Below are 12,534 nucleotides of genomic sequence, written 5' to 3'. Positions count from 1 at the left end.
TTCCCTTAGGGTTTTGAACTTAAGGTTCCCATAAAGTCTTGATTAATGCCCTATCAACATCTTTGCTTGTTCCTCACTTCAGTAAACAAGGAGCCATTTATTATGGGTAAAATGGTCTTGTAAGGCCCCCGGATCAAGAGTGCCATTTGCAATAATACGGACTCTGTAAGGCCTATCTCAGTTTAATACTGACTTAATGACTTAGATTACCTGGAACCTGGAGATAGAAGACATCCTTCTGCACATCAGCTTACTTGGATCTAGTCTTATGCTAGTAATTAGGGGAGAAATATGAGAGCTTTGTGAATTTGAGGGTCTAGATCTAGAAGGCCAGGCAAAAGGGGAACCCCTTCCATTGACACTCGGAACACTGAGATTTAACCTGCGGTTCCTGTGCGTCGTCCATTTATCTCTCGATGGGTATTTCAGGAAAAATGCTTGATCTTACTATCATGGCTGCTTGAAAGTGCTTTGAAATGAACAAACTAATGATAATCCAGTTTCAGGACGCCTTGCTATTAAAACTGTCAGTCATCTTTGGAACTCCACGAGTATCAGACCTCTGCAGCCTGCACTCCCACTGGCTACATCAGAGCTTAGTAAAAGTGGTCTTACTGAGGACACCAAATCCCAGGCTGAGAATCTTCTATATTCAGGGAAGGCCAAGTAGGACTGAGGTCTTTTTAATTACAGATGAAGTTACTCCTCAGTTAGCTTCCACCTTCCTGAAGGTGTGAAGTAGTAATTCTGGGTTCTGGGTAGAGCTCACTACCTGTGTAGGAAAAGATAAAATCTCTTCTAAATTGGCTTAAAGTTCTCCCACAGGAAGAGGTGCAAGTTTTAGCTTTGACAACATTGGTTGCAGTCTACCAATCCTTTCCTTTTGGCCTTTAGCCAGAACAGAAAAGTACACAGAAATGTTAAGATTCATGGGTGAAAATACCAAGTGAGTCAGGAACTGGCAGCTTGCTGAAAATAGATTAATTAACCCAGGTTTAATCTTAATACTTACTAATGGCATCTAGCCTTTCAGATACTTCAGCTGTGTAGAAACAATTAAGATGATGGCAAACACTACTTTTCCACCTTTTCACTACAGATAGTTATGAGAAGTTTTAGGGTTTACAAATGTTAAACCAAACTAATCGAGACAAATCAGAAGTTTTTATTTATGTAAAGTCAGAAATACAACATGTTTAAAATGTTCATAAGTTAATGAAGGCCACAGTAGTGGGATATAAAATGGTATATAGATGAAATGACTACTATATATATACACCAATGGATGAAATATCACTATCCAAGCTTACAATACAAAGCCATGATTTTAAGCCTACTTGATCTCAGGAAAATTGCTGAAGTCTAACAAGCGCATGCTCTGTTACTGCTTGATCTCCTACAGTGCAGATGGTGATGTGCAGTGACACAGCTTTAAAGCGAGGATGGCTGTAATGCAATGCAATCTTTAGGAGTCAAGTGCTCAGTGTGATATTTTTGTTTTTGTTAATGCTCAAACCCTGGACTAACCATGTGATCTACTCTACCTCATAGCAATTCTTAGACTAATTTCGAGTTTCAGATAGGCAATAAAGTGAGACAGTAGTCCATAAAGATTAAAAATCATTTTGGATGTTTACAGGACACCATGACACAAATGGTATCAGCCATTTGTGCCTGGGTGGATAAAACTTTTCTCATGATCGGGTTCTCAGACGTGTAAACAGCCCTCGAGACTCAACTATTAGTGCTTTGTTTGCAGTCATTTGACTTTGCTGACAGTCCGGTGAGCGTGGCAGTTATCTTAAACAAGGAGAAATGAGAGACCACTCCTTTGGGGGGGTGGGGGGCGATGACCTCACAACATCAGCTTACACTTGAGAGACAGCAGTGCTTCACTGCCAAGAAACTTGAGGTTTGAGAGGGATTTAGTCTACTACTGCATCTACTTGTTCAGTTCCTGCAGCTTTGTTCTATTAGAATTCATCACACAAATTGAAACGGATCCTTGAACTAGTGATTTCCTTTTGTTAAAAGGTACAGTACAATGGCTTCATTACTGAAGAGACTGACCTTGGTTCTAGGTAACATCTGTAAAGAAGTCTGCAATGCTGCTGTATGGCAAGATAACACAGATGCAAATGAGTACTGCTAAAACTTACATCGTTGTTTGTATTTCAGCTTCTGCTCTCCCTTAATACTGATTATGCTAAACACGCCGCCTCTATGGGAAGTGCTCAGACCCATAATCTGGGCTGAGCTCCTTTACAAAACCTGCTAAGAAACAGCCAAGCCAGTAAAACACAGGGCATCTTGACACTAGGCATTGCTCAGAGCAGCACACATTTGGGAGGCAAAAGCCACCTTTGTTCCACTGCAGTCTTCTGCCTTAGATGCTTTTGTGCAGTGCCTCAAAAGGTACTTCACAAGCTTGGGCTCTGGGGCAGGAGAACAGTTGCTCTAAGGCCTAAAGCAAAGACAAGTTTGGCACTTCAGGAGGAAAGTAAAAGGTGGTAAGGAAAGACTTGTTCTCAGCTCCTCACTGCATTGTTCACCATGAGCATGGGGAACATTGCTAGCCGCCTGTTTCTGTAAAGCTTATTACTTGTTTTTATTTAACTCTTCATCACACAACTGAAAAGCTTCAGGAAGATCATACATCGTGATGCTGTGCCTGATCATTCTTTGAGGAAACAGGAAAGTGGGAATGGTTTGACATGTACGTCTTACAAGCTACAAACACTCTGATGCTGCACCAGTTTGGCATTTCCCTGATGTAAGTTGCTTGTCCTTGTTCCTGTTCCCTTACCCTCCCCCTTCCCAAAAACTCTTAAGTGTTTTTCTGTACACAAGCCCTGCAAGTAACATTATACTGTTGTTACTGCGTTAACTGGTTTATAGGTTTTTCTTTAAAGTTGCTTTGCGGAGCTCTGGACAGTACTATACAGTAATCTAAATATATCTGAGGTGAAAAAGGTGATGCAATTAGACTTTGAATATTTTTATCAAATGAGGCTTTGACACAATATTATAACTATTATTTTGCTAGTCAAGAACACTACTGTAAGACCTCAAAGAGCACCAGCAGACTTTTGCTTAACCTGACAAACTGAATCCAGTTCTTACAAGATATGCTCTTTTATAAAACAAATATGAAGGTTTAATAAGTCTCTACACTACATTTGCACATTGCTTAATCTTAACAATACACAAACTTTGTCTCCTGTTCATGATAATGTTCTTAATTCTTTTTACCACCAAAGTTTATAATCTTCAGGTACCCAATAACGCCACAAACTAAGGTATTTTAGCTCATGTAGCCTATGCCAATTAAAACAAAAAAAGACAGCAGCAATACAATGACATCATCTGTCAGTCAACCCTTACTTCCTTTTGCTTTTTGCGTCAGTTGTTTGGAAAACACTAGATGCTGACATCAGATTTTCTATATACTGTCCAAGAACTTGGTTTTCTGATTTCAGTTTCAAGTTTTCTTCCTTAACAGCATCTACTCGTGCTGAGAGATCTGCAAAGGTGATATTGTAAGAAAAATTAGATGCTATTGCATACAGTAATAAATATGTTCTATGTGCCTACATCAAAGTATTCACACTTTTAATGCAGGAAACAATGTCACAAAGTATTATCTTATAAAACTGTGCTAGTCGCAAGTTTTATCTAAAGCCCATTTTTCCTATATTATTTTGTAGTACAGTATTTTGACAAACTTGTTACACAAATGTACCGTTAGTCTGTATCTTTATTCTTTTTCTTGCATTTTTGAATTAAGCTATTGCAAACTAAACTAGCTGGAAAGAAAAGTTCAGTGATGAGCAGACTCAAAGATGTACGTCAACTAATGAGCCTGGGAAAGTTAACTGTGTTGTCCCCTCTGCTTGATGTGTATTATGAGTCCAGCAAATGTTATGTTGCGTAAAAAGGAAAAACAAAAAATTATTTCTGAGGCCTTGCTTATGTACCTTCAACTGTGTGACATACTTCTGGACACTCTAAGGTAGGGCAGAGTAGTAAGGTTCTCTTATTTTGCTTATTACCATGTGCTAGTAAAAAATCTGATGTGTCAAACTGCTAACCTTCAAGTGTGTGCTGCAGTTCCAAAACTTGATTAATGAGCCGTGTTTTCTCTTCTAATTCCACCTGATTCTCAGCCTCAACAGCTGCAATAAATCATACAAGTTTTAATGCAATCTCTCTAACAGTTGGAAATTACATTAAGTAGAAAATAACAATGAAGAAGAAAAACATTAAGAACTTATACCATCCATGTCGGCATTCATCATTGTAGAATGGGCGCTTTCCACTTTTGAAGAGGGTATTCCTGAGAGATGCTCTGCTTAAAGGGGGGAAAAAAAAAGAAACACTGAAGCAATCATTACTGTAACTGCCTTTATACTTGGATTTTAGATGCATTTTTCTAATTGGTGTTGAAAAGCCAGCACTTAAGCCTAAGGCAGAACAACATTATTTAACGTCCTTTCACTATTTTTCCTAGAGCCTTATGCGGTATGTAAACGTGATCCTTCAAGTAACTATGCTCCGGCTTACAAAAACGACTGAGCTCGATTGCCCTCGAATGCATAAAACGACCCCGTGTTTCAATGATACAACCGCCGCCTTCCCAGCGCCGATCCTTCTGGAACCGGCTGCTGGAGGAGCACAACGGCAGCAGCCGCCGCCTTTCGCTGCTCTCACGGGCGGACACTGGGCCTGCCGGGCGCAGCGACGAGCCTGGTAGCTTCAGGCCCTGCCCCCGCACCCCGGCCCTTCGCTGCGGGACGGAACGGGAACGGTTAAGGGCAGCGCTCGTGCGCCGGCCCCGCTGCCGGGAAGCGCCGGCCCGGGGCGGGGGGCGGCAGCACGGCGGGGAGCTTCCGCGCAGGTCGCTCCGGCAGCTGCCGGCACCTCCGCGGCCCTACCCGCGCAGCCCCGGCCCTCCCGCCGCCGCGGCCGGCCCCGGCCCGCTCTGCGGCCTAAGAACACCCTCGGGCCGCCCGCCAAGGCGCGGCGCCGCCGCCCCGCCTCCTCACCTGCCGCCTCCCCGCGGGCTGCGCCCCGCGCCCCGGCCCGCCCCGGCCGCAGCTGTGCGCCTCCCCGCCGCGCCTGCGCCGCCTTCCCGCCGGCTGGCCCTGCGCGCGCACAGGCCTGCACTCGCGCTAGCCAATGGGCGCGCCTGGGCGGAGCCCCGGCAACGTCGCTGGTAGGCGGGAGGAGTCCCGCTGGCCGTTGCCTCCGCAGCGCGTGCGGGCCGCGTGCTCCGGCCGCCTCAGGCGGCAGCCGCTCCCTCCGCCTTGAGGCGCGGGGCGTCCGTGTCCCACCTTCCCCGCGTCCGGCCCGTCCCACGGCTAGCTGTGCGGCCCGTACCCGGCAGCCTGCAGGGCGGCGGCGGGGCTGGAAGAGAGGGTTGTGTCCGTGTGTCCTCCCCGGCAACGTCCGGGCCTCGCCCCGCCGCGGGTGGAGCGGGCGCAGAGGAAGGGAGTCCGCCCGCCTCCGCCTTCATCATGGGTGTCCTTAATCGTACGCGGCCCTTTCCCGTTAAATCCCACCGAGTTGCAGATAAAATAGCGGCAGTAACTAGTAAGTACACGATTAAGTTCATGCCGACGTCTTCTCTGATAAATTCGTTTTGTGCCCATCCGCTGGTGCGGATGTTCAGGGCGGTGGTCCTCGCATGGCAGTTAGTCGCTCTGTGTTGCGTTCAGGCGAAATTAAGAAAGCGGGTGCTTTCCAATGTGTCACTCCTCCGGGTTTTGGCGTTTGGCAAAGCCTGAGGAACGTCGGAGAAAAGCCGGGGTGCCTGTGGTGGCAGTTAACTCTTGGGTGCTGGTACGTGGAGCTATTGGAGAGAGGGCTCCCAGCCAGAGTCCCAGCAGGATTTCCCTGCTCCAGTTCAGTACCCTGCAGGGCTGGCCAAGCTGCTTCCAGTCTGGTAGATCGATAGGCCTGCTGCACAGCCACGTCCAGACTAAGAACCTGGTGACTTAGCTCCTTGCTTCTGGATCGTGCAGCATTAGAGATCACATTGCACAGAAACCTTAAGTGACGTAGTGGTGTTGCTCTCATCTAGTAGCTCAGTAGCTCCAAACCAACACTCCTGTTTCTGTGTTCCCTGGAGGGAAAACCCCTTGCAGAACATGCTGCACAGAGTGTTCCCTTTGGACATCCTAGGGCAGCCTGTGAGCCCTGGTAAAGACAACATGCAGGACCCGAGCTAATTTTAGTGGCTTCATGGAAGTGACTGCACTGCATAACCTGTAGTATCCTTATAGGTACTATGTAGCTTGAAACGTATGTTGCAGTGAAATATATCCATGTCGTATCTGTATGTTGCAGGAATAGATCCAGTTATAAATAAATAATGTGATGCTGTGTGGATACTCGGGAAGATAAGGCATTTGGGAAGTGTGCCCTCTACTGTATGTTTTTAACGTACTTCATAAAGAATGTATTTCTAATATCTACATCTTCTGGGTGCCTCCACAATATTATTAACATTGTGTTGGTAACTTTTTTAACCTCACAATTGGATAAATCCAGATTAGACTGAATGCCGTTCAAGTTATGAAAACATATTTTAATTAGAGTCCTGCAGTCTGTTTGTACTGGAAAATGAATCTGTTGTTTTCAGTTCTGTTAGATGGTTTGCTTGAAAGTATATCACCTTCTCTACAAAAGGCATTTTTAACCCAATAATCCTCCTTAATCCCTGCAAGCAGTCCTCTCAGATGGTGGCTGGGTTTTAGGAGCTTGTTAGTAACTCTCCTTGATTGCTGTTTTTAAAATGATAGGTTCTTCTCACCGTGTTACGATCTTGCTTGCTGCACTCGCTATGTGGCAAGCCTGCAAATCAAAAGGTTCTCATAATTCTTTCTAACAAGACAGTCTCCAGCACTTTGATTAACAGGGGGAAAATATGGTCAAAGTCTGCAGATGGATACAGATGGATGGAGAGCTTGCTTACCTGGTGAAAGAATTTGCTGTGTTTTATGCTCGGGGGGGGCAGAAATTGCGGGAGAATCTTGGGGAGATGCACCTCCCTGCTGCAGAAATTCCACTTTGCTTGCTGCATTACATTTGCAGTTTATTGTCTAAACCGTCCAAAAATGAGCAAAGTGGGAAAATCCTTAACATTAAATTATGGGACAGAATGCAAACCAGACATATTGGCTCCTATGCTATTGTAGCCAAAACAGAGTAGTAATTCCACGAGTTGCTGGTTTACCTACTGTTTCCATTTTGGTACAAATACTCTTGAGAGTTCGTTCTGCGTTGCATGGTTGTGGTTTCTGACTGCAGTATTTTTTTTTTATTCTTAACTCTGATGTTTGAGCTTGAGCACCAGGCTGAGACTCCTTTTCAGAAGTGAGAGGTGTTTTGGTTTTCGTATGGAGAAAATTGTCTCTGTCTGAGCCTCCACTGTTAGCGTTGCGGAGGGGCTGGCAGCAGAGAACGGATGGTGGTCCTTAGTTCAGATAGTGCTGTGTGTTACTAGGTTAGTGTTAAACGGTTGCATGGATGCCTCCTTAGGTTTGTACCATAGTATGCTCGGCCGTTCTGCATCTCACACAATGCATCATCTTCCTACTCTTAAGTGCAAGATCCATGCATGTTATTTTTTTTTTTTTTTTCCTTTCCCTAGCCTTCATCCCCTGATTTCCAAGGGAAGTATACCTAAGTGCTGAGCCAGCAGGGAGCAGCCCTGCTGCGCACAGTCCTGGTCTGCCCAGTCCAGGGACCAAGACTGTTGGATTGATGCGGCTGGGCGCAAATTCCACAGAGAGAATGCCTAGCTCATCTTGCTTTTCCAGCACAAAGAAGTCAACCCTAGGGTTCTAAATAGCTGATGCATTACCAGTTTTAAACAAACTAACAAAAAAACAAACCCACCACACAATGCAGAAAAAAGCCCACAGCCCAAAGTATTTTTTATGAGAAATCAACCAAAACAACAGAAGCTTAGCATATCACATGATCCACCTCTTGGTTTTTCAAATTCCTTACCTCACTGTCTGGCATTGGATAATATATCATCAATGAAATTTGTTGCGCGCTTTCAATTTGAGTCTCTAGGGATTTAGATTATGTCCCAAACAATAAGATTCCTTTCATAATGCAGACTCTGTCCCAGGGAAGGCATACCTCTGCCTGTGTGTAGAGTAACCAAATAGTACCTTGCATTTTAGGGGTGTGCTTCGTTTCCCCTTTGGCTGGAGGTGGCCAGCTCAAGCCCTTGTATAACAATTCTTGCTTTTATCAGCCTGCAGCATTTTGTTAACTCTTGTGTTAGAAAGTGTAATTTCTTTGTTCTGTAAGTTGTTAGCACAGCAGGTCTTCTCTGGGGACTGTTCCCAGGAGAACCTGAAACAATGCTTCTAAAGACTGGCTTCTGTTTGACAGGGATCCGGCAGCATTTGCTTGTCTGTGGTTTCCCCACTCACTGGGAGGGGCAAAATTAATGGGGTAAATACTAATTACATGTAAGTTGGTCAGCTTCGCTATGTGGCTGTTTACTTTGAGTCTTTTAAATATGCAGCACAAGGCCGAGAGACTGGGCACAACCTGTGTTCACAAAGCTTTTTTTTTTAGTTCTGCTTACAAACTTACTGCTGTCTACTTTAGAGAACGTATGCCTTATTAAGACAATAAAATAATATTCACAAATGCTAGAAATTAATTGTTTTCTCCTGTGGAGCAGCATAACAACATACTAATATCCGCTCTGCAGTTTAAAAGAAGTAGTAAGAGGATTCTCTTTATTACTGGAAATACTTGCCAATAATAAAGAGAATAACACTGCCCTAAGTTATGCTCCATTTTTTGGTTTATTAAACTGCTTTTACAGTACACACTAGATCACTTGCTTCAGGTAAGTGGATTTTCTGACTGAAGAGTTATAAAAGAGAGCTTGTAATTTTTAGCAATGTGTCAGAGCTCCCAAAGTCAAAACTGACTTGGATGTAACTAAGAAGAGGTGCTAATCCCTTCCTTTCTTTCTCATTCATATTATGTTTTCTAAGGCACTTGGTTAAAGCAGAGGAGGCATTCATAATATTGTCATCTATATTAAATTTATAGGAACAACAAGTTTCACTTTACAAATGCAATTATCTATACTTACTTGTATGTTACATTCCAGTTAAGCTTTCCTAAAACTAGCCAACATTGCTTGCAAAAGGAATTAATTTATTCCGTTTCACTGGAGGAGTATTTTTTGCTTAAAATAGCAACAATCTCCCTAGGATATAAGGCATCGTTAATAGCTAACCTGAATGCATGTATGTGTGCAATTACAAAACTACAGGAGAGAATTTTATTGCTCTGGACTTGGATTCTAAGTCAGTGCTGCTAATGACAAACGCTTTCAGATGTTTTATTTCTGAAACTCTGGTGTACATCCTGTTTTTTCCATGGTACACAGAGCAAACCAACAAGCCTTTCACTTCCTTTTTGGCAATGTTTCAGGCGCTGGAGGCGCCTGCGTAAGCTGGCTGATGACAGAGGCTTCACTATTCACCACTAGAATAGAAATTTATTCTTTTCATTAACAGAAGAAGGTATTGTACATATTTCTGAGATGAGTTTGCTATTTGAACTGTACTGTTTTCTCCTTCAACTAATTATTGCCACAAAGAAAAAGACAAAAAGGAATACAAATGGCTTAAACCTTTTTCTCTGCAGTACTGACTTGCAAGAGCCTTTACAACAAATCTTCATCATTTTGTTTCTCTGTGGAAATGACAGACTGTGAGAAGCTTTTTTTTCAAATAATGTTGCTTTACACCACATTTCTTTGCGATTCTTGTTACTCTTTCCGAGTAACCTCAAAAGGCTTTGTAGCCTTGTGCAAATTTACAATTACAGACTTCTGTCAAATGTAGAATTTGAGTAGTTCCTAGTTTGCACTTTTCCCAGCCAAATCAAATGATATAAAATGAGCAGCTACTTTAGCTTACATTGGTGTAACTATTGTTTGTGTCCTTGCCTATTGTGCGTGTTTTGGTAGTGCCTTAGGTCCTGAATGAGAATGGCACCTCATCAGATGACGTAACCTGTGAGCATACAGTTGGGAAAAAAACCCAACAATCTCTTTAGAAAGTCTACAAAAAGAAAGCCTTAGAAAGTCATATTTTCTCTTTAATGCTGAAAAGGTCTGCCTTCTAACGTAACTGCATTCTATCTTTTGCAAGACTGTGCATGAGCGCAAATGTTCTCATTTCTACTCTGACTCCACAAAAATCCATTTTTAAATAAACTGAGCAACTGAACTCTTTGCAGTTTTAGGCTGTGAATACCAATATATATGACCTAATGTTGGCCTGTTAACTGTTTGATCCTCCTTGTAATCATCAGCTATAGGTTTGCTACCAAATTTTGTGGAACGACTTTTTAGAAAGGTTCTGTAGAGCTTTACTTGTGACTTAATGAGATGGAAAAACTGTTTTTCCTTTCTGCAAGTTAGGCCTAAACATTTAGAGGTTTGGTTTTTAAAAGGAGGGCTTTATGTGAGCGATGTGGTCCTTAATATTGGTTTTCTGGAAAGTGTATTTGAAAAAAAAGTAAGAGAATTTCTAGGTTCTTTATGATAAAGTAAGAGCGCCTTAGATTTACTGAGAGACCATTGATCAGAAGAACAATACAGACATTTTTGCAGCTGTTGGGCATCGTTTCACTGTTTTGTTTTATTTTTTGTTTAATTTCCTCTGTGGTTTTGTTTGAGTAGGTAATTTTTTGAGGGAGCTTTATCAAGTGCTCTGAGTTTCTAAATGAAAAGGTATTTCTTTCATTAAAGGTGACAGTATTTTCACAAATGCTGTTAATGAATGCTTTCCTTGATTTCATAAATTTTGATATTGCTATTAAAATACTTATCAAGAAGTTCCCATTTTGCTACCATTTTGTGTTCATCTTGATTTACATGCAGGTGATGTATTTTTAATACCTATGTACTTGACAAATAGAGAAACGCTGCTGTTTTGAAAGAGCAATAGCAATTCAATATTCATGCATTGTACTCAGTTAATCAGGCTCACTAACCTTTGCCACAATGGCTTTTCACAGTACTAAAGAAACTTTAATATGAAGACTGTATTCTGATTATGCTTTAGATTGTACATACATAGCGTGCTGTTCTACCTGTCTGTTTAGTCTTGTTTCCAGTACGTTTTAAGAAATGGGAGGAAAGCCTTATGCAATTACAAATGCGCTAGAGTTCATTAAAACCAGTGCATCTTTGCCTTTGTAGTTTCTTTTAATTGTTTTAAAAGTTTAATGGTGGGGATTTAAATGGATCAGCTTATTTCCATTAGTAATTAATTTGCATCACTTCTTGTGGCTCTCACTGGAGTATGTCAAAGAGATTATCTTTCCATATTCAGGAGGAAAGGCCAGCATGATATGCATTTTCTTTAATAGTAGTAACTACTGAGTTGCCATTTCTGTAACTTTTTCTTTCAAAACTGCGACAGGTTCTTTGTGCTCAGATGATGAAGATATATTACCATATGCTATTATGTGAAGACTGTGGTGGCCTCCATATCCCCAAAATCTCAATTCATAACTAATCACAAGGCTTATTCAACTACACAACTAGAAAAGTTTACTTGAGGGTATTTGCTAAAAATATGTTGTAGCTGGTAATTAGGATCTACAGATTTGTGTGCTCACCCAGTACTACTATTCAGCCCATGGAACTTGCATTGTATTAGTAGATTACTGTAGTTTCTTACCTGAATCGTCTGCCAAAGAAATGTTGGTGAAAGCACCATCCTCCTCGTCTGAAGGCAACTCCATTTTGCTTCCTTTTTTCAAAGTTTTTGAGCTGTGCATTAAGCATGGCAGTTGTCAGCCATTTTTCAGTATGCACATGACTTCTCTGGTTAAATCTTTAATGAGTCCAACACACAGGTGTTATCAGATACTGTTGGCAACCGCACACGTCTTACTCTGTGTGGTATCTCATCTGAACCTTGAGCTCTTTTCCGGAAATTGTTAAGCTAGAAGTTTTCTGAGTTCTAACTGCTTTGTCAGACACATGCCGAGCACACGCTGTTATTGCAGGCTCTTTCTGTGAAAGAACTGTGTATTGACCCTAGCTGGGTTTTTTGTTGTTCTTCACGTTGTCTAGGGCTGTGTATGTTTTTTTGTTGGAGGTTTTTTTAATAAGAGAAAAGAGGGCAAGTAATTTAATGTGTTCAAAAAATGTTACTTACAGTCCAAGCAATGCAATGGATGGATTTTGGAGCAGCAAATTTAAAATGTAATCTTCAAATACCTAGGAATGTGAGTAATTTTACTTACATGAACAGTTGCATCAAAACCAATCCGGTAACGTGAACAAGTGTTGTTATACAAGTGAGCGTGTGATGTTCTGTGATAGTAGACAGGAGGAAGGAAGAGAAATCCAGTTCAAACAAAACCCCATTTTGATCTTCTTGTTTTGCTTCTTAAAGAAAATTGAACATAGTTTGCACATACAAACTAGAAATTCACCTCAAACTACTTAACCTCTTTAGAAATGGC

The 12,534-nt window shown here is 42.1% G+C and overlaps 1 protein-coding gene across 3 annotated transcripts; it reads right to left on the bottom strand.

Annotated features, from left to right (window-relative positions):
* Nucleotides 1–3,380: 3,380 nt before the first annotated feature.
* Nucleotides 3,381–11,805, bottom strand: SCOC (short coiled-coil protein; the record flags this gene model as incomplete). Of its 3 annotated transcripts, none has more annotated exons than XM_081998683.1 (4): nucleotides 3,381–3,523; nucleotides 4,092–4,175; nucleotides 4,277–4,351; nucleotides 11,742–11,805. In XM_081998683.1, the coding sequence occupies 4 exons, from the start codon at nucleotides 11,803–11,805 to the stop codon at nucleotides 3,381–3,383; spliced, it is 366 nt and encodes a 121-aa protein (XP_081854809.1). The 3 variants fall into 3 exon arrangements, with proteins under 3 accessions (XP_081854809.1, XP_081854810.1, XP_081854811.1); XM_081998684.1 differs by having other exon boundaries at nucleotides 4,277–4,348; XM_081998685.1 differs by lacking the exons at nucleotides 4,092–4,175; nucleotides 11,742–11,805 and having other exon boundaries at nucleotides 4,277–4,298.
* Nucleotides 11,806–12,534: the final 729 nt, after the last annotated feature.

Source organism: Phaethon aethereus (assembly GCF_964289735.1).
Source record: "Phaethon aethereus genome assembly, chromosome: 4".
Classification (NCBI taxonomy): domain Eukaryota; kingdom Metazoa; phylum Chordata; class Aves; order Phaethontiformes; family Phaethontidae; genus Phaethon; species Phaethon aethereus.
Note: the sequence above shows the minus strand (reverse complement) of the source record. Positions and strands in the feature narration are given on the sequence as shown.